Below are 20,965 nucleotides of genomic sequence, written 5' to 3' on the forward strand. Positions count from 1 at the left end.
GGGAAGAGAACTTGCTAGCTAGGAAACACAGAGGTGGAAGCAGAGCTGACTGACGTGCAGGTGGAGAGAATGAATGGAAAAGCTGAGGATTTGTGGGAAGGGTGTGCTGACCACCCAGGTTAGATGAATTAGAGCACATCCACACAGCAGATTTCACACAAACCCAAGTTCCCCTCCCTACAGCCCAAACAAAACCTCCTTTGCTCTCCTTTGGCAGCCAACTTGACCAGGAGCTGCACAAACACAGCTAGCAAGGCAAGAGCCTGAGCTAATAAACTGCTTAAGGTCAGGTTTAGAGTGCAGGTCTGGCACCACAGCCCCACAGCCATGGGGCTTCCGGTCAGCCCAACAAGTAGCAAAAGTCCAAAGTGCCTACGCTTATTTCTGGGAAGATAGTGTGAACGTGGTAACACAGAAGGAGGTGGTAAGGAAGTAAGGAGGAAAAAAAAAAAAAAAAACCAGCTTCCCAAAGAATTTCTCTAAATAATTTGGCAATTGGTATAGAAAGACTTTTGGAGAGGAAGCTGGACATTTGAGCATTATCCCATGGACCCAGCGGGGAAGATAGAGTGGCTGTCAGGAATATTATATGAGGATATTGACAATGCAATTGAACATGAACTCCTGTACTTGTTGCCTTGTGGAGTTTCACCGGGTGTGTATGAGGAGTAAACGGAGTTTCCGAAAGCTGGTGGGAAGCCTGGGTAACCTGGCCTCTGGAAAAGCACATTCCTCTCAAAGCATGAACTCCCAAACTGCTTTCACAAGCAAGATATTTATCACTTATTTTGGTACAAAGCCCTTTCTCCTACCCTCAGTTTGAATCTCCTACCATTAATGGGCACACCTTCTGCAAAATGAACTTTGTCTGAAAAGAACAGACAAAGGTGAGAAAACACAACCCACCCTCCTAAGCAAACAGCAGCACCTGTTAAGGAGTGGGTTTGATACTTCTCAGTAAAACAGCTTGAAGGAGCAGCGCCCTTGAATGCTCACAAAAAACTAACACAGCGAACTAGTCATAGTTAACTACAATAATCAGACTGGGAAAAATTAGATGTCCTGAGGAATGGCAGGGAGAGGACTCACAGCCGAGTATTGCCATCTAGAGGCCTTAAAGACAGATGCCTCTTTCCATCCGTAGTCTCCTCACACTCAAAATTTGGTTTCAAGCATAAGAAAATGCGAGCTGGAAAACACATAGGTTTTTAGTAAATGTAACTCCACAAAAGTCACATTTGGCATTGAAAATTTCTGTGCTCGTAGCTGTGGCAAATATATCCTAAAAGCACTCCAGCCAATTCAGAAGGGTAACAAAGAATTTTTCTAATTTACAGCATTTTTCTTTTCAATATTTTATCTCACTTGAAGTGTTTTTCTTCTAAAAATAAGGTCCTTGTGAATAAAGAATAGAGGCCTTCAAAACAAACATTTTAGAAGCACTTTCTCCTTTATAAGGCACGGCGTACAGGGAGTTCATTGTCAGAATCTGGAACGTTAAATTTCACAAAAGTAGTGCCCCTTTAAAAGTAGTGACCAGTGTTTATCATAACTACCCACTGTAATTAAACAGCTCTGTACCTTTCCCATCACAGAACAAAATATTGTGGGGGCATTAGTTCATTAACACCACAGAAGATCCTACAAAATAAAATGCAAAACTCACTGCCATGAGAACGTGTTACACAGCTAAGCACAAAGTTACTGACAGAGAGGGACCCCCATGGCAAGTCATACAAGCCCAAGCAAAAAATAAGCAAAACACTACCAGAAAAAGCAAGCAGCTCTTGTTATTTAAGGAGAGTTTTACCAAAGCGAGTGCTATGCCCGAAAGGCCACAGAAAATAAAGTAGTTAAGAAAAAAAAACCCCTCCCAAATAAGCTTAATAAGTGTTTGTATAATAACGTGTGCTTATTCATGAGCGTAAAACAGTCCCAAAGGAAAATTCTAAGGGTTGGGAAATAATTTCTTAGAAGTCACGAGGATCCAAGCATAACTCAGAACTGCATAAATATCTAAAAGATTGTCTGGTACTTGGCGGACACTATACACAGAGATGTTGAGCTAACTCAGCCTCCAGAGGCAGGCAAGAAGCCCTAACACAGCATTTATTAGGGCTGACTGACTCTACCTTACAGCTATACCATTATTTAGTGCAAGTGACTTGCCACTAACATTGTTCCACACGTGGTATCTAAGCCAGCACGTACATCTTTACACTCTGCTAAGGAAGTGCAGTCACAGGAAAAGGGACGCACCCTCCAGGGGCGTTGCACAACCAGAGAACATTCACGAGTTAAGGAAGGGATTTCCAGTTTTCAACGGAACATAGCGCACACTAGCTCTAACACACAACTCTCCCACTGTCAAAAAAAAGGAAGCTCTTTCCAGCAGACAAAAACTGTCAGCATTTTTTCTTAGGACATTTAAACAACTTGCTTATCTCTCCAAGTCCTGAAGTAGGCTTTAACACTCACCACTGCCTTGTGCCCAGTCCAGCACAACAGTGAACGAGAACCCTCCAGAATGAACGGGGTAGTTCAAATCTTAGACCTGTTTTTCATGCTCTAAGCAAACTCAGACAATCCTCTTTGTATTTAAAGTTCTCTGAGTTTAAGGTTCTCTGCAAATTTTTGCAGCCTGAGACTCAGGACATGATGAGGAGTGAACATTACCATAGTATTTACTCAAACTTTTGGAAGCAGGCAGGATTACGTATATTCAAACCAGAGTATTTGTTTCAATTAGCGCCAAAAGTGGTTCTTTTTGAGCAATAGAGCACCAGGACTTCCAGAATGGACTAGACAAACTCCCAGAAAACTTCCTGTTAGAAGCAAACTTCCAGCAACGCAGACAACTCTGCTGAGCGCAACTTCTTGTTAATCCCAGCTCTGGCATTTCTGTCATACCAAGCAAACAGAAACTGGATGTCATGCTCCTACAAACACGGCACTTGTCATTCACATGCTGCTTTAAACCGGATCACACTGTAAGGTTACAAGAGAAAGGAAGCAAACCTTCAGAGCTGCAGTCAGACAGGCTGTCAGTGAGAGTGTCGGACGGAGGCTCAACAGGACCGATCAGTTCAGACCCATCGTGCACCTCTCCACCCTGAAAAGAAAGAAGGAAAGGAATTATTCCGCTGCTGTGCTCTGTGGAAAGTCTCATTCTATATAAGCCGTGGTCAAAACCAATTTCTTAACCAGTGAATGCTCCATTACTCTAGAGTTAATGAATTTCATCAAACGATATAAGGCGACGTTTGGTTGCCAAAGACTGCCCGGGTGTCTAAACAGCCTACTTGCAGCTTCAGAGCCCTGCTGCCTGCAAACCCCAGAGTTTAATTGGGAGAGGACAGTGATGCCCCTGCTCTCCTGTGGTACATACAGTCTGTGCCTTTCAGTGGTGCTCCCAAACTTAGCAGGTCCCTCACACAGGAGCATTTGTCCATCAGACTGATGTCCTACGCACGACCCACCCTGAGCCCAGCCGTAGTTGAGACCAGACAAACAGGTAAGACAAGGCCATCTCAGTACTTTAGGAGGATATCATACCCTCCCAAGCCTGAAAGGAATCAAAGGTAAATGAGGTAACAACAGGAACAATTAATTGTGCTAGAAACCACCTATATGTTTGTTTAAATCTCTGCTTTGCACGTCAGGTGCACACTTTCCACGCAACTTGAATATGGTGCAGTTTCCATTCAAGGCAGCGTTACAAACGGGCACTGCTAATCTGCCTTGAACTAGCCCAGCACACTTCCAACCTAGCCAGCTTGTTTTTCTGGGGGCTGTAGTCCACAGAGACACACAGTACTCCCTTGGGCTGATTCTCAGACTTCATTGTCCAAGTCTACCTCCCCACGGCTATTCACACAAAAATCTGAAAAGGAACAAAACCCTCGGTGCACAGAGCTGGAGGACACAGGCTGAGCTGGTGACTGACCAAAACCTAAGGCTTTCTTACGGGAAAACATGACACAACTTCAGCCAACAAACCAGCCTGAATTATTACACTTGCATAACTCCCCTCGTAGACACACTTGTTCCTATAAAAATTAATGTCTATTATTTTTAGAAAGCTAAAACTAATACTTTTGTTAAGGGAAGGGAAAAGAGATCTGAACAAATACCAGAACCACAGAGGTAATTCCAAAGAACTGAAAAAGTGCAAATCCAAATATTCTAACCCAAGTCCCCCACTCACTGTTGCCAGAGCTTAAAGAAAATTATTTTAAGTATTTTAAAGAACTCTGCAATAACTGCATCGTGAAAACAAGTCAAGATTTTTAAGCTTCACTGTCATTTGGCTTTTGCACATGTATTATTTAATGCATTAATACACTTAAGTCCCATCTCAGTCAAATGAGCATTTCATTAATTCCAGCAAGTTACTATCATGTTTACATGTGAATTTATGCTTAGACATGAGCAGAATGTTGGACTAAGCTACCGACAAAGAGAGGCTTGAAGGAACTACTGTAAACAAACTGCTTCAGATGTAACAAAGTCCAGATCAATGTATTGTCCTAAAATACGTTTTGGAGAGCAACTCTCACAACACTGCACAAAGAGTACGTTTGACTAGCTATATGCCAAATTTGTCGTCATGGACCTGAATCCACCACAGGCCGTAAGAAACTGGTCTAGACAGTCTTCCTTCCTTTGGTTTGAAACTGTAAATACGTACATAAAATATAGAAACAGTGACAATATTTTTAGTATTTCCCCACTAAACACCTGGTTTTTGCTCATCATTCAATAAACAAAATAAACAAAAATTCCAAAGCCCTCCACCTGAAGTTCCCATAAAACTTTCCACCTCGTAAAGGTGTGGCACAGGGGCTTTTTTAAAGCCACATTCCTAGAGTGAATGGAAAACTCCCAGTCACTTCACAAAGCATGTCAGGCTCCGCGGTTTATAAAGTAAAGCAGAATCAGCACTATACTTTATTCACATCAGTAAGAAGCAAAACACTTCTGCAAATACTAACAAACCTTAAAAAACTCCTCAAGCTGTTTGCTGTTATACAGTGCAGGGATATTGGCAGAAAACTGCAAGAGATCTTCAGCACATTGCCTTCTTTCTTCAATCACGGTTTCGTCAAATCGCCCTGGAACAGACACACAGATTGACAGTTTTAGAAATAACTGCACATTTATTTTGCAATAATAACTACCAGGAAAAAAAAAACCAAGACAAAAGCAACCTTCTGGAGACAATGCCCTGAGTCTACGAAAGTCATTCCAACGCTTCAGGAGAACATAGCAAATCTTCAAACTTCCTATTCTCCGTTGTCCCTAGAGTCCCATCTTCTGCAATCCGCTCGGATGATGAAAGCTGGCAGCTACGACAAGAATCCTTCGCCCTCTCATCGTAAGAATATGTGAGGCAACACTCTTGATTAGCCAAGAGACACTAACGGATGTCCAGTGTTATCTAACAATAAGTGATACATGTACAATTTGACAATATGCCAGTCAGTGTCAGTCTTGATTACGGCCCAAATCCTGTAAGGAGCTGAGCAATCTTCACATATTCTCAAGAACAATGCACGATACGAGCGGATAGTAAACGAAGTATTGCTAAAAGCCCCCAAACAGATCAACAATTCCAAGAAGCCATTTATGGAGGAGACAAAGTGCAGGGGAGATGGTGAAGCCCTGCTACCAGGCACTGAAGCTTTCCTCTGAAGTAGCTCCATGCAGACAAGGTCTCATCTCCTCCTGGACTCAAGAAGTAAGCAGAGCTGGGAAACAGCTCATTTACTACAATGTATGATCCTTCCCTTTTCCCTACCCAGCACCCAAGATACGCCAATTAAAAAAAAAAAATATATATATTTAAAAAACAATCCCACAGTTCACCTCAAGAGATTTGCTTCTCAGGAGAAAACCCTTGGATTGCTTCCTTAAATTCACATTCTACACTATTGCCACAAATTATTTTAGCTTTTCACATCAACATCGCTTTGTTGTTGAAATAGTTACAAGTTTACAAAAGGAAAAGGGCAGAGGTTAACAGTAATAATTGGAGGAGGATAGAACAGATATTGGAACAGCTATACAGAGGGGAAAAAAAGGACTGGGAAGACAAGTTCAAGAAACTGTATTGCTATAACAGCATGACCAGAAAAATAAGAACCACCTGTGACAGCTCTGTGGCATTAAGCTTTGAAGAGGACAAAAGAAACATTGAATACAAAAGCAAAATTCATTTATACTCAGAACAAGCAAAAAAATAATCCCAGAAGAAAGTATCAAAGCAAGATTCTTTCCAGAAATTCTTCAAGTAAATAGCTTCTGCCCATGTGGTACCAGAAAAAAGAAAATAAAACTAGAAAGACACACACATACTCACAAGATCACAAACAAAGCTTTTGGGGATTATTTTTCCATGAAAGGAAGGGAAAGACATCGTTGGGCTCATTTTCAGCTGGATCGATTCCATGACTTGTTCACCCTGTCCTTTCAGCTGCACAAACTTTAGCAGCCATACAAAAGAGCGAGCAACAAGCAAGCAGAAAGAAGGCAAAGCCAACGCCACCACGTTGAGTGGTAACACTGAAATCAGCCTCTATTAAACAGCTCATCAAACTTCCTGCGTCTTCAGAGCAACACTGGGGGTGCATTAGGGCTTGCACTTGCATCCACACAAAATAGACATCGTGAAAAAACAACTTCCCTCAGCACAGCACAGCAGCATAGGCCAGTTAAATGGATCTACAAAATAATGTGACAGAACACAACAGAAAATCAATCGTAGACAAGCAAGCACCTCACAAGGCCAGAAATGGGGAACTTTCACACTGAAGTCATTCTCCTAGGTATTTTTCCTGGTTTCCCAGGGATCTTTCCCCATTCTACTTCATTATCAAACCCAATAAAAACTATTTTTTCTCATCCACATCTTCTCGGTACTTCCACCGGACACCAGATAGGACCTGTCAGGGCCAGCACTGCCAGGATGACCAGTGCACGGTCACTGATTGTCCAGGCAGCTGTAAACTCCCAGCTATGAGCTGAGGCCCACTTGGCCCTCGGTAGCACCGCAGCACGTGCCCTCTTCTCACTCAGCTGCCATTCTACAGACTTCGCAGAAATACAGTTACATTTGCAACCGTCTTCCTCAGAAATTTAGCTGATGTTAGCCACGTGAGTAAGCGGTTTGAATTTCTGACAGCACAATTACATAAGCCTTATTTTCTTAGCTAAAAAAAAAAAATACATGTTTGGTCAGAGCTGTTGAAACATTAGTCACCATCACATTTTCCAGCTCATCAGCATGATACACTAGCAGGTCAACCACCTACAGAACCAGAGGGCTTTGGGGGAAGGAAGCACATAGTTCAGTACTGGTTTGTTCACAGACTATCTGACATCTTGCTGGTGCTTCATTCCCAGCCAACCCTGCCTAACTGCTTCCCCCTCCCTTTGCTCGTACTTAGGAGCAATCTTGTATTGCTCAACACTTTCATCATCACCCTTCTCAGTCAGATGTTCAAACACCAACTCTTCAAACATACCTTTCAGGAAGTTTTCCTGCATCTCAATCAACATTATTTCCATTACTCTTTACACCTCTTGGACACATGGGAACCTCACTATAGGGATCGTGTCTTCTCAGTGTTTTAGGAAGTGTCAACTAGCACCCTGGCATATAACAAACGCATTAGCTCAGTTCTGCTATTCCTCAGGCAATGAGCCATTCGACATTTCTTGCATACATGGAAACCAAATGTAAACTCCTAAAAATAGAATCCACAATTCATTTTGTGGAGCAGATATGAAAACAGAAAATACCCAGCAAGGTTTGTGCTCATGATTCAGTTAGTTTCTCACCAGACTTCCAACTGTACATGACACCCAATTCTTAAATATGCTACTTCATGTGATATTTTCACATCCCAGAAAGATCCTTATCTGAGCTTCATAACGTGAATCATCTAACTTGCTAGCAAGTTAGTTTTAGTTTCTTTTCATTGGGGCTGGGGAGGAGGGTAGTTTTTATACTTGAGTACATTTCTGCAGTTGATACAGGACACACCAAGTATATATTTACCAGTATTTTGGTAAAATACCATCTATAGCCAACATATAGGAATACTTGGAAGTATCCCACAAAAAGAAAAACTAGTTTGAAAATACTAAAAAAAAAAATTGTGAGTAATTGCTTCCCTGAAACAGATATCGTAATTGCTGCATCACAAAGCAGAGAAGTTTTAACAGCTGGATCTGTTAGGACGTTTTAGATTCCCAAGCTCAACTTCATTCTGTTTTCTCCATAAGATGGGTGGAAAATGTTCAACTGAAGTGCAGAAAGAGCGAGAGGATTTCTTTTTCCCACCCATAACAAGTTTCATTCTTTGATGGGAGCAGTGCTATTGTATCAGCGTATAAATACACGCACTTGCATGTTGCAACTGTCAGAAGCTGTGGTGTAAAACATGCCACACAGTTCAGTTCTTCAGATCTGGCAAGTCTTTGGTTGCATGAAATGCAGAAGCACAGCATGACCTGTTTAGACACGGCTCAGTTCTGAAACTGGACGCTGAACTTGAGATTCTGCTCGGGTTTAATACTTCTGCCACTAGGAAGTTCAACCATCAGAACCACCAATGCTCATTTGATAAAGCGTGCTCTCCGCAAAACAATATGTGCATGTTATTTAAAACAGGTATTAAAAAAAAAAAAATCAACAATTTGCCAGCAACTACTGGTACTGCTAATTAGTAACTCATTTAAAAGCTGCAACAAGTGGAAACATCACCACAGGGAAGAAACACTGCAGAAATGCTCCATTAAAGCAGCCTGAAGCAAAAGATTTTAATAGAGACAGACAGTGCAGCTCACCACTGACTGAAGGAGATTGAAAACAACTTTGTCAACATCTACTAAGACTTCTTTTTTCCTCTAGTACAAAAATAGGAGGACTGATTCGAAGATAAAAGCTTTAAATTAAAATCAAACACACAGCAGTCATTTTAAGTACAAATGAGATGGAAAGATACAGAGTAAAATTTTATGCTTTAAATAGAAAAATAATTCATAAATTGAAGTGTCAGACGTTTCTGGTTTTTTCAGCTACGTGACAACCATTTGAAATTTGTTTTTACATTGCCTCCTCTGTCCTGTATTCTTCCATGGCTCAGCCTCATTCAAACGCAGTGGGTTTGTTTTAGTTTTAATTTTAAAGAGCTTTTTTGTAAATAACTACATTGTGTATTTCTGTAGATTTCCTTCTCTTACCACGTGCATTGTAGTCACTTTTGTTCACCAAATACACTAGAAAAAGGATGTCTTTCATAAGGGATTTCACTCAATTTTTCCCTTGTTCACAGAGCTAGTGTAAAAACAGCTAATTTGCATTTCTGGCAATTTAAAATTATTTAAGATATTAGAAGCTTGTATGCTCTTCCACCCTGATTTTCTTCTCTTTTTATCCCTCTTTCCTCCCCTATGAATAGCTACCATATCTTCCACCTGAAATTAAATCATGTTTTGCAAATATTAGCTTTGTAAATAATTTGTCCAGTGAGCACTCTGCTCTGTAAATCAGATTAAAAAATCATCTCAGGATGAAACTAACACAACATTCTCTAACCATTAGTGCACAAATTCTGACACAGCACCAAAACCTACTCCACTTCCAACTTCATAAATAAGCAAAAATAACACTACGTAAAAGCTGGATATGATTTAGCTGATGCGAAAGAGCATCTAAACTAGGAATTTTACCCATCTCTGTGCAAAGAACCATGAAAGCTGCCTCGGGGTTCTTAGCTGGTCCAGACAACAAGGGGTTAAGTCAGAGGCTCCCCCAAAGCTGTAGGAGCAGATGAGACTTGTGTTATTACCGAACTTCGACTTGTTTGAAGCTGTTTATGTGAGTACATTCTTTAACACACCTCAGTGCCACGCTTACGTGCAGGAGTCATCAAAAACGAACCCTAAGAAGCAAAAATTTTAAGTCTCTGGCAGTATTTGGTCCTGTAACATCAAAAGGAAAATTTGTGCTTTCCAGGCTGAGGTTTTGCCTGGGGAAGTTTCAACACCGTTTCTCCAGCACTGCAGGCAAAGGAGGGGCAGCAAATACCACTACAGAACCATAACTGCAGGCAGTACTACAGCACTGTCACACAAAGTGGTGGTAAACAGGCTGACTAAACAACCACAGTTCTGGCGCCTTCCAAATGGACACGCTTGACTACCCAAAGTAATGGTGAATTCCAAAAAAAGCATGTCAAAAAGCATAATGCACAAAAACATCAAAAATATCCAAAAAAAAAGAGCCAACAAAAGACCCCACACAACTAAAAATGCAGAAAAGACATGGAAAAAAAAGCTAGGGCACACAAAAGCACAAAAAAGCTTATGATAAATGCATGCAAAACCACTAAAAATATTTTTTTCAAATTTTTCCAGGTGTAGCACGTAGTCAACGCCTGCCAAAAAACACCAGCAGCACAGCACTGGGAAAACACACACGTAAAAGCATGCAATAGATGGCCAAAAATGCTAAACAGACACTGAATGCTAAAACGTGCTCATGTGCAACACACAGGAAAAACATGCACTACATGTATGCCCAGTACCACTAAAACTGCCACAAAAGCTCCACACAAAAACCTGTAAAAAACCAGTGTTAGATGCTTGCCAAAACACACCAAACACTGGCTGATTACTAAAAATGTGCAGAACACATGGGGAAAGAAAACACCACACCCAAACCCATGATGGATGCTAAAGACACTCAAAAGCACACCATAGATGCACACTAAAAAACGCAGTGAGTGTGCTGTATGATTAAAAACCCACCAAAATTTCTTAGAAACACTATGGCAATGGAAAACATCACCACAGCAACACTTCAGAAACCAAAAACGGTGCAAAATCCACACCAAAACCCTTAGCAAAAAAAAAAAAGAGCAGGTGGGAGATGGATGCCAAACAACACCAAAGATGCCAGATGCTCAAAGTAATACGCTGTGGCAATGCATTAGGAACCAAAACCCACATGAAAAAACCATGCAAAATCCACTCCAGAAATTTTTCCCAAAAAAAAGAGTGCATGGTAGGCTCATTCAAAAAGAATGCCGAACAGGCTGGATGCTAAACACCACGCAAGGTGTGTACAATAACCATAAACACAGGCGGGATGCTAAGAAAACACAAACACAACCAAAACAACTTTCACGAAATGTCCTCAATAACCCCAAAACACCTTGGACACAAAAAAGTCAGCCCAAAACCAGGGCAAAAAACCAAAAAGCCTGCCAAAAACCACATCAGAAAGAGAGCATGTGGTAGACTCATGCCAAAAAAAAAAAAGAAAATACAGCCTAACACATGTGGGAAAGCTTAAAAACTCATTAAAATACCCAATACGTAATTGCCTGTGGTAGGTGCATGTCAAAAACCCACCAAATATACTGGACAGAAAAAAAACCCACTGAAAATCATGTGGGATATGCACACACTACCAAACAAATCCTGGACAGAAATAACTCTGCGGCAACGCCCCAGGAACCAAAACCACACCTAAAATTGCCCCAAATCCACACCAGAAACCTTGCCAAAAAGAGAAAGCACACGGTAGATGCTTGCCAAAAAACCACCAAACGTGCTGGACACTAAACATCACACAAGGCCCATACAATCACAGGCTGGATGCTTAAAAAACAATTAAAAAATAAAAGCACACAAAAAACCAAGAAAACAACTTGTGCACTCCATAAAAATATCTTAGTAACTCCGCAGACACCTTAGGAACTGAAGAGCCTGCCAAAAATCCCACCAAAAAAAAGAGCACATGCCCAATGCACACCAAAAAGCCCCAAATGTATTTTGAACTGTCAGCAACACCATAGAAATGCCTTAGAAACGTAAGATCAGTGGTAGATGCACACCAGAAAAGACCAAACACACCAGACACTCAAAAACCCGCACAAAATTGTGTGGTGTATGCACACAAAAAAAATCACTACAGAAATCTGGGACACAAAAAACACCACAGCCACACTTCAGGAACCAAAAAACACATGAAAAGATAACCAGAATATCAGATAATAACCAGATAATCGGAAACCTTGGCAAAAAACAGAAAAAGAGCACAAAGGCTTGCCAAAAAGTGCCAGCCACCACACAAGGTGCACACCAGAAAAAAGCAAAAGCAAAGGCTGGATGCTTTAAAAAAATAAAACACTGGAACAACACATGAATGCCATGGAAATGTCTTAGTAACTCTAAGAAACCCACCTAAAACCAAACCAAGAACGGAGTACGTGGTAGATGCATGCCAAGAAATGCCAAACACCTGCTGGACACCTAAAAAACCATTAAAAAGCTTGGAAAAAAGGCTTGAAAGGACAGGGCTGACGCACACCAAAAAGCACCAGCCCCACTGCGGACAGTTAGCAACACCTTAGAAACATTCCCATGGCAGATGTACGCAAAAACCTTACAAATCATTGCTAGAAATCAGATTGCTCATATGTGAAAATCTTTGTTCATTGTTCAAGTGCTGCTCCCAAATCTCATATAGACTCTACGTTCCTGAAAACGGGAGCACCTTTACGTTGTAAAGATACAGAACACACACACAGCAATAAATATTGGAGCTAGTATCCGTAACACGGAAATAAGGACAGCAGGACCCCTGTTAAGAACAAATAAAAGTATCAAGCCATGATACCAGCACGCCTACAAGTAAGACACAACGAACCAAAAAGCTGAGTAGTAAAAGCACGCAGGGAAGAGTTCCATAAAGCCACAAAACATGATACTGAGTTACCGAGGAATTTCAGCAAGTCAGGAACCAGTTACACTTACCAAACACTATTGCTTTGGCGAAGGGTGGAAACAGTTCAGTATGTCTGCAGAGGTTTTTATGAATTTGCCAGAGATCTTTGTGCAGCTTCTTGAAGTCGCTGTATCTCTTCCATACGACTATCTGAAGCAGAGAAAGGAGAGAGAAGCATTAGCAAGGTTCATTGTTCATCGTATCCCACCACAAACACATTTTTTAAGCAAATCAGACCACTACCTTCAGACTACTAAATATAAAATCTGAACTGCCAGCTGTAACAACCATTAAAAAAAAAAAAAAAAATGGCCGTTTTCGGTCCCCAACCCCCATTTTGGCTAACGAACCTACAGTGCATAGAAAAAAAACATGAAGCAAATCGCCACCTGTAACAACCAATAAAAAAAAAAAAAAAAATGGTCGTTTTCCGTCCCCAACCCCCATTTTGGCTAACGAAACTACAGTGCATAGAAAAAAAACATGAAGCAAATACTGAAAGGAGACGGGGGGGCAAAGGCAGACCTGTTCGGTCACGCTGAGATCCAGAGCTACAGGGAACCAGTAAGAGGGGAAAAAAATGCCACAGTGGCATTGCACTATCCAACACTCAATAACGTGCTGTGCTTGGCACAGCTGCAGGTGTGGGGAAGAGACACAACAGCAATAGAGAAAACGAGGGAAGGGAAATAAATACAAGTCAGGGATTTTTAAGGACAGCGGATTAAACACCCAGGAATATAAACCATCTTGTAATACGTGTATGTAACACGCTGATCCGGTGTCAGTGCAAGCCCACATTTTAAATGGTTTATTGCTAATAACCTCAATCAAAAACTGAGTATGTTCCTTTTGTAACCTAGACAAAATCTCCAATTTCAGGAATGTCGAGAGAGCACTGGTTCACAGCTCTTCCCGATCCATCCTTTCCAGAGAGCAGTAGTCACCTCCCAGCCAGGTATCTACCTTACCCTTCTTCTATCCCGTTCTTTTCATTCCTTTCATTCAAGGAAAGAGGGGAACCCAACAGGAAAATCCAGCCAGTAAAAGAACCGAGCAACAAAATTTACACATGACAGGTAAGAGGTTTGCTATCAGGATGAAAAAAATTGAACACTGACATTTTATATCTTGGCCTTGGTTTTGGTCAGACTCTCAAAGCCTTCCATCGTAATAAACTTCAATGCTAACGTAAAGCGATTAAAGTAGAACGGGGCAGGGGGGGAAGAGACACTGCAATCCATTCAATTAATTCCAGCATTCCATCAGTCAAATGTCACAATTAGCTTAACACAAGGAACCACAATTTAAAAGAGTCTAAATATGTCTGACTGAGTTAACAGGCTGCCCTTCTCATGAGGAATCATAATTGACAAACCATTTTTTTCCAAGCAAACCAGATTTAGAGCTAAGTAAAACATTTAATTTTAGGGTTTTTTCAGTTGTTGTTTTGTTGGAGTTCTGGAGGGTGTGTGTTTGTTTTAAAACATTAAGGTCAGAGGCCTTCTAAGTTTCAGCAGATGCAAGTCCCACCTACAGAACAATGCAGATATAAGGTACGAGGACTGCTGACAGCAGATATGCAAAGCTTTAACATGGCCATTTAACATGGCCATTTAACAGTTCATCCACCTCATAGCTATACTGAAACTAGTAGTCCTGATTCAGCCCCACATTGCCAGGATTCCATCACAACTAATATTTGGTGGAGTTCCACAGATTAGGGAAGAAAAAAAAAAATCAGAATCTCTCAAGAAGGCAAACTAGTCATTTTGTTATGAGAAACAGCAGTTTTTCAGTGCTGTACTTGCATCTAATCCAATATCCAGAAAGTGGGTGATTAGCACTTCTTGAGCCATGCGCACATGTATCACAAAATTGATTAAGTCTTGAAACTTTAAGTTACTGTATCATCAGTACTCGGAGAAAATGCGAAACACTGCCAGAAAATAAGAGCATGAAATTCCGTTCCACTAAAAAAGTATCATTTTTTACTGCTGCAAGCAATCTCCCAAAAGCCAAGAGAAAAAATGAAATATCCACGAGTAGCTTGCATAGCAAAAGCAGTCAAGGGCATCCTAAAACCTTCCACAAGCTCACGGAAATCACGGCTTTGCATGCGTGCGGCTCAGCAAAGTTAGTGAAGTTCCCCCTCCACCATACTCATTAGAAACCAGATTTGGAGGAAGGACATGCTGTACTTCGAGGCCCAGCGAAGCACAGCAAGTGTATCATAAAACATATGTTAGACTTGTAATGCAGTAAGGTGGTTGTCATGGCTAGAGCCAGCGGATCTCTATTAACTCATGCGACTCATCTGTTCCAGAACGAACAACCCTTTCTCCTCCATGAATGAGAGGAAAAGAACCCAGACTACCCTCGCCCACCATGTCGCCACCATCAATCCCCAAAAGCAAAGAAATAAAAGTTAAGTCCACCAGCCTTTCTGTATCTATGAACTCCCCTGCACACAGCTTCACATTAACTTCTTTCATCCATTTGAGCAGAAAGCCCTAACGAGGTTATCATCCTTCCCATCCCAGCAACAGCTGAGGCTATCTTGGATTCTAACTGGCTGCAGTGGGAGAGATGCTGTGTTAAAGGCCTGCATCCCAAAGCGCAGTGAAAAGAGGCCACAGAAAATGCTGAGGTCACAGTGCACAGCCCGAGGTACGGCTGCACGTATGTAACGTATGTATTAACATGACAAAGAGGCTCCTGCATGCACAGGCAGGCGCAGCTAAGCGGTCCTACACGGTGTGAGAAGGGATTGCATGAGACAGATTGTAAAGCAACAGCATGGTTGCGCGCACAAAAATTCACCTATTGAATTTCTCATTGAGCATTTGGGTAAACTGAGGTTTGTTTCTTTTCAGGGGGAGCAGGCTAGGAGCACGTTCTTTTTCTTTTGAAGGTCACCCACAATTCTTTTTCTATAAGCCAATATAAGAGAAAAGCTCCCAACACAGGTCGTTTTCTGACTACAATTCACCCTCCTGGCAACTACCATTTAAGATACTCCTTTTAATAAAGAGGTACTTTCAGATGCTGTTAGGTGTGGTCTGATTCTGTCATCACATCCAGAATACTGTGAAACAATGGAGGGTGGAAAAGGGCCATCATCAACACATGCACAGCGCATTTATGTCTCCCTGCACACCAGTTTGTGGAATCCTGCATGGCTGACCTACAGCCACAGGTCAAAGCAACGACTAAAAGATACAGTTCTGCTAATATTTCAAAACTACTTAACATATATTCATGCAATACTCTAGCAGAAAGACACTTACAAAGTATTTTTCTGATGAATGGCTCATCAACAGCTGCTCTAAAGTGTTTTTCCCACAAATGAAGATTACGGTAATGGCAGAATGTGCTCATGAATAGGTTCAATTCAGGAGTCTCCCTGGAAAAGGGGAACATCAAGCTACAAACTACAGTAACGCAATTCTAAAACTAGATCCGTGACCACCTGTGATTCTGATAGGCTATTTTAACCTTACAGAGATTAAAAGCTTACCGAGATTAAATCTTACAGAGAATTCACAAATGCAAAAAGCATAAACGTTCATGTTTGATTCTCAAAATTTCAAAGGACGCCACAAAGGAGTGTTAGGTCTATTAGCCAATTCTCACCTCTGCCAAGCCACTAATCAGTAACTCAGGTTTGACCACACACAGATGCAATGAATTAATTTATGGGTTCTTCTTTCATCAACTATCCAGGTTCTCCTTAACCGCACCAGTGCGGTAAGAGACTGCACCAAAAACTGAACACACGCATTTGTTACACAATGTCTGAAAAGCCCTAAGGTTCTGCCTTTGAAGGAAGATCTTGCAGGTACATAGTATAACAGTATCAATGACAAGTCATTAGTCCAAAAGAAACTAAGAGGGAGAAAAAGAAGTTTTTCAATCTAAAAAAACCCACAAACCCACAACCATACACATACGTGGAGGGGGGGGTGGTTGGGTTTTTTGTTTTTATGTCTCAGTACAACAGTTCCCGACAGTCTTTTGAGTATTAAAGAGGCACAAGAATACCAGAGACCTTTACTCAGAGCCTTTTTGGAAGAGGCAGGGCAAGCAATCTAGGAGTTTTATCGAAGTGTATCACTGCAATACACGTAAGGAGCCTCAGAGAGAGAGAGGCAGAATATATGACTTGCACTCTAATCTCTCAACAACTACAGTCCTCCATTTTCTCTCTTCACTAATAGACAGTAACGATGTAGGCTTTTCAGTGAGGCATTGGTTGAAGAGGAAAAGAGTACCTACAGCTGAGACCTAAGCCTTGGATTGTGGAGTGATCTCTAATTTTACCAGTAGGAGTTAAGTAACCATCAATCTGCCAATTCCAGCCCGGAGAAAAGAGCTCGCAAAGTTATCAAAGCAGTTCTGTCATCAAAAGACACTTTACTCCCTAAGACTTTGTTTCAAGTCACGATTCATCACTGAGGGCAGAACTGCATCATGTTACACCAGCCTCAGTTTTCAGTTATGAAAGCTAAAGACAAATGGAAACATACAAAAAGCTGTTTGCTCAGTTACGATGACAAACACACAGAAATTGCCAAGTTACATCAAAGACGCTTCAAAAGGCATAGTGTGATACACAAAGACATTTGCACAAGTTTAAACCGTTACCTCCTGGACATCCTCCGGATTTTTTCTTGAAACAATCTGAAAAGCAAAACAAAAAAAAAAAAAACGTATCAGCGCTTGGATTTTCAGTTTGGAAGTCAAAGAGTAACATAACGACAATTTGTTGCGGAAGAGAAAAATCTGGAAAAAGGCAAACAGTTCCATGTTCCTCTGCCCTCAGAAATGTTTTCCTTTAGTATTAGAGAAGTCTAATATCCAAACACAACACAGTGAGGCACCTCAGCAGCAGAGTCAGTCGCTGTGATTAGAAATAAAGTTGCACATTCTAGGCAAAATGGCACAGAAGGAACCTCACAAAACAAAGCAACGTAGAGCCCAGCCCTCATCATCTTCCCAGTCTCTTCCTATTAATTCATGTTAGGGCCACGTTACTCCCAATAAGCGGAGCTAATTAAGGCTATTTGGCTTAATACGAGCTGCACACAACCTCACTGTGAAATAAATGCGAGACTTTGCATTAACCAAGACAGTATTTCCACTTTACTTACAGCCATCAGTGCGCACACGTCTGACTATCCTTGTGTATTTGTTTCTGCTTAAACACTCTTTGCCTAATTAGTTATAAATGATTTTGTCCAGAGGAAAATTGCAGTGAAATGAGGCTTGGCTACACACCATAAAGAAGCCTGTATTTTTCCAGGATTTTTTTTGCTTTAAATAAATATTGATCGCAAAAACCTCTGTAATCCAAGTTTTGTAACAGCAGTAAGAGCATATCCACACCAACACACACATCAAATAAAGACATCTTTAATTCATAACTGCAATTATCCCGTGCAAGTCAGTATATCCTTCATTACAACTCAGCCAAAGCTGTTTAACAAAATAATTAGCCTGGTCTTAGCTAAAGCAAAACAGGGCACTCTCAGTCCAAACAGAGACCCTCCACACAACGACACACCCCGGACTAATTAATGCTGTGAATAGGTGATGCATCGAGGCAAGCGCAAGGATTCCAAGCTACTTGTACCCCAGAGACTAAAACACCATCCTAATGTGCCGCAAGCACCACGCAGCTGTTGCTCTAAGATGGAAGTCACTAAATCTACACTCTTCTCTCGCTAAGTGACAATAACATGCCACTCGTACTCCCCACAAACTAGCTCTCTTCCTCCCTTTCCTTTTTCAAGAGTCCTTGCCAAAGCCTCCCAGGTTTTGTAACATCAATTTACCACACAGCCCAGCCTCTGTAATCTTTCACACATTTCGGAGGAGACAAGACAGAACAGAGAAGCGTTACCTTCTCTAGCAATCTCCTAAAAGACCTAAAACATTTGCCTTCTCAGGTCTAAAATTCTTTCTCTCACCTTGCACATCAAAGTCCTCTTCTTCCAGCGTAGTCTACATTGATAAAACCTTCCTCAACTTTTCCTTGCTCTTGAGTAATCTAATGTTTGGCTACTTTACCAGATTTTAACCTCGGTGGCTGTTGCTCCTTCATTCACTACCAGGCAGTTCCTACGTACAACTGGTGAAATATTTCTAACCTTCTTTTCTAAGAGCTGGCGTACTTGATGTAAGGAGCCTGTAGAGCTGGAGGAAGAAGATATCACAGGCATGGCTACACATTATAGAAGAACACCAAAGGGCACACACCAACTGCTTTTTGCTTTGCAGTTCACCTTTAGTTAAAGCCTTGCAACAGTTTTGGCAGCTGGGTAAGTTACCAGATGGGCAGAAGGAGACCCAGAGAGATGAGTAATTACCCAGCCAGTTAGTAAGAATCTGGAATAAAAGCCAGAGGCCCTGTTTCACACTTGTTCTAATGTTACATCGCCTTCCATATCTACCGGCCTTGCCAACTTTAAGTCAGTACATGATAATTTATGTGTTGTCCTACATTGTTCTTCATATCCTTTTCTGAAGGTCAACCTCCAAAGAGGTCTGCCCCTTTGATCCAGCCTACAATCAACCTACAGGTTTGGCAAAGATGAACCAATCCCCCAAATTTTCAGCGTGCTTTTTTATTCCTCTCACAAGGATCAATGCAATCAGCTCCTTCTGCAAATCTGTGATGCAAGCAACTTTAATCCATTTTTTAGAATATCATTAGGATACCCACTGATGAGCTAAGCAATACATAATTACTGTGTTAGGCTCTGAAAACAGAGATCCCACAAGGATCCTCACCATCGAGCAAAGCATTTCAGATCATCCTGTTCCTTGTCTGACCTGCAGATATCCAACATAACACGTTAGAATTGTAATTGTCATTAATAATTGTAATCTTCCAAAGCATTTTAGCCTTTATTAGTGGCCTGTATTTTCAGATATCACTAAAGAACACTCCTCGTGTCACAGCTTGCTGATGTCTTTCTCTGTTCTTTAGCCTTTGGAAATGGATATCAAAAGCCAATATTGACAGTATCTTGTCCACACTTACAATCATTGCATATGTTACAAGTAAATAAAAGATATATCCGCTGCTATACAAACAAAACCTTTAAGAGAAAGCTGCAATAAGCACAGACCACCATGGCACTCAGAAGAGACCGCAAGGGTAGTTGTGCCTTTGGGTCAGACATTTAGGACACAAGTATTTTCTCATGCATTATTATTAATCTGTTACTGTATTGGAACATAAAGTTCCCTTAACTTCGTTCCACAAAGGACTCACTCATACACCACTAAAAGCAACCGGAAATCTCCACCAGCATGTACCAAGTACCCTAGATCTCAGCCAGAAGGGTATTCAACACAATGGGGAGATCCACCTCACTTCTTTCCTGGTGATCCCCCGACATTGCTGAGCACCAGATCAGCAAATACAGCCGCAGTGCTGTGATATGCCCTGGCTGCACAGAGCCAGATCACAGCAGGAACAGGAGGCAGGAATAGGAGGAGAGAAAAAGGGAGGGTAACGGATATGTACGCTGAATTATTTTTAAATCATTTTATTCAGCATCTAACTCCCCAAATCCTCACTTCCAGTACTACGTAGCAGTCTACCAGATAGAGCCTACTGGAACAAAGGTACTTTATACTTCTCCATTTGTGAATCCAAAGCATTCTTTGCTGCATAAATCAGAAACATCTTTTCACTTTGGATTTCAGGTATCAGCTCACACTGAAGAATCGGTGATCTCTCTGGCTAGCTCGGTTTACTTCGGACAGCTCACAGGCTGACCAGCGCCTTGCTCCGTACGAAATCACGCACCGTCAGTGCGCCACCATAAAAGAGTGAGAGCATCCACAACTTAGGGGGCATGAAAAGTGACATTCCTCACTAGTTAACTTCTGCATAAACCACAACAGCACAGAGCATTTAAACTGGCTTTAGCACAGACTTAGCCCATCATGAAGGAAAGTTGTCATGGTAGTGGTCTCCCCTTTGCTTCTGTCTTCAGAAAGGCTTTTTTATATTAAAACATCATAGGGAAACACCTTTTTTTTTCCTCTTAATAAATACTACATTTTATTGGACTGAAAAGAATGTTTTAAGCACATCCCATATTTGTGTTTGGTGGACTTGTATAAATATATTTGACAAAAAAAAAA

The 20,965-nt window shown here is 41.3% G+C and overlaps 1 protein-coding gene across 5 annotated transcripts in view; it reads right to left on the minus strand.

Moving 5' to 3' along the window:
• The window catches only part of RPS6KC1 (ribosomal protein S6 kinase, 52kDa, polypeptide 1), an 82,074-nt gene extending 64,592 nt beyond the window's left edge, over nt 1-17,482 (minus strand). For 3 of the 5 annotated variants that reach the window (XM_010131823.1, XM_010131824.1, XM_010131822.1), the window contains exons 1-4: nt 17,450-17,482; nt 12,832-12,952; nt 4,999-5,114; nt 3,019-3,112 (exon numbers count right to left, since the gene is read on the minus strand). Coding sequence is in view for 1 of the 5 variants with exons in the window: in XM_010131818.1 (XP_010130120.1) it covers nt 3,019-3,112; nt 4,999-5,114; nt 12,832-12,952; nt 16,093-16,119 (358 nt within the window). In the remaining 4 variants the exon portion in view is untranslated. Of the gene's footprint in view, nt 1-3,018; nt 3,113-4,998; nt 5,115-12,831; nt 12,953-16,092; nt 16,120-16,438; nt 16,493-17,449 lie in introns of those variants that run through there. The other 2 variants (XM_010131819.1, XM_010131818.1) reach the window with 2 other exon arrangements.
• Nucleotides 17,483-20,965: the final 3,483 nt, after the last annotated feature.

The sequence above is a fragment of the Buceros rhinoceros genome, unplaced genomic scaffold (genome assembly GCF_000710305.1).
Source record: "Buceros rhinoceros silvestris isolate BGI_N320 unplaced genomic scaffold, ASM71030v1 scaffold422, whole genome shotgun sequence".
Lineage (NCBI taxonomy): Eukaryota > Metazoa > Chordata > Aves > Bucerotiformes > Bucerotidae > Buceros > Buceros rhinoceros.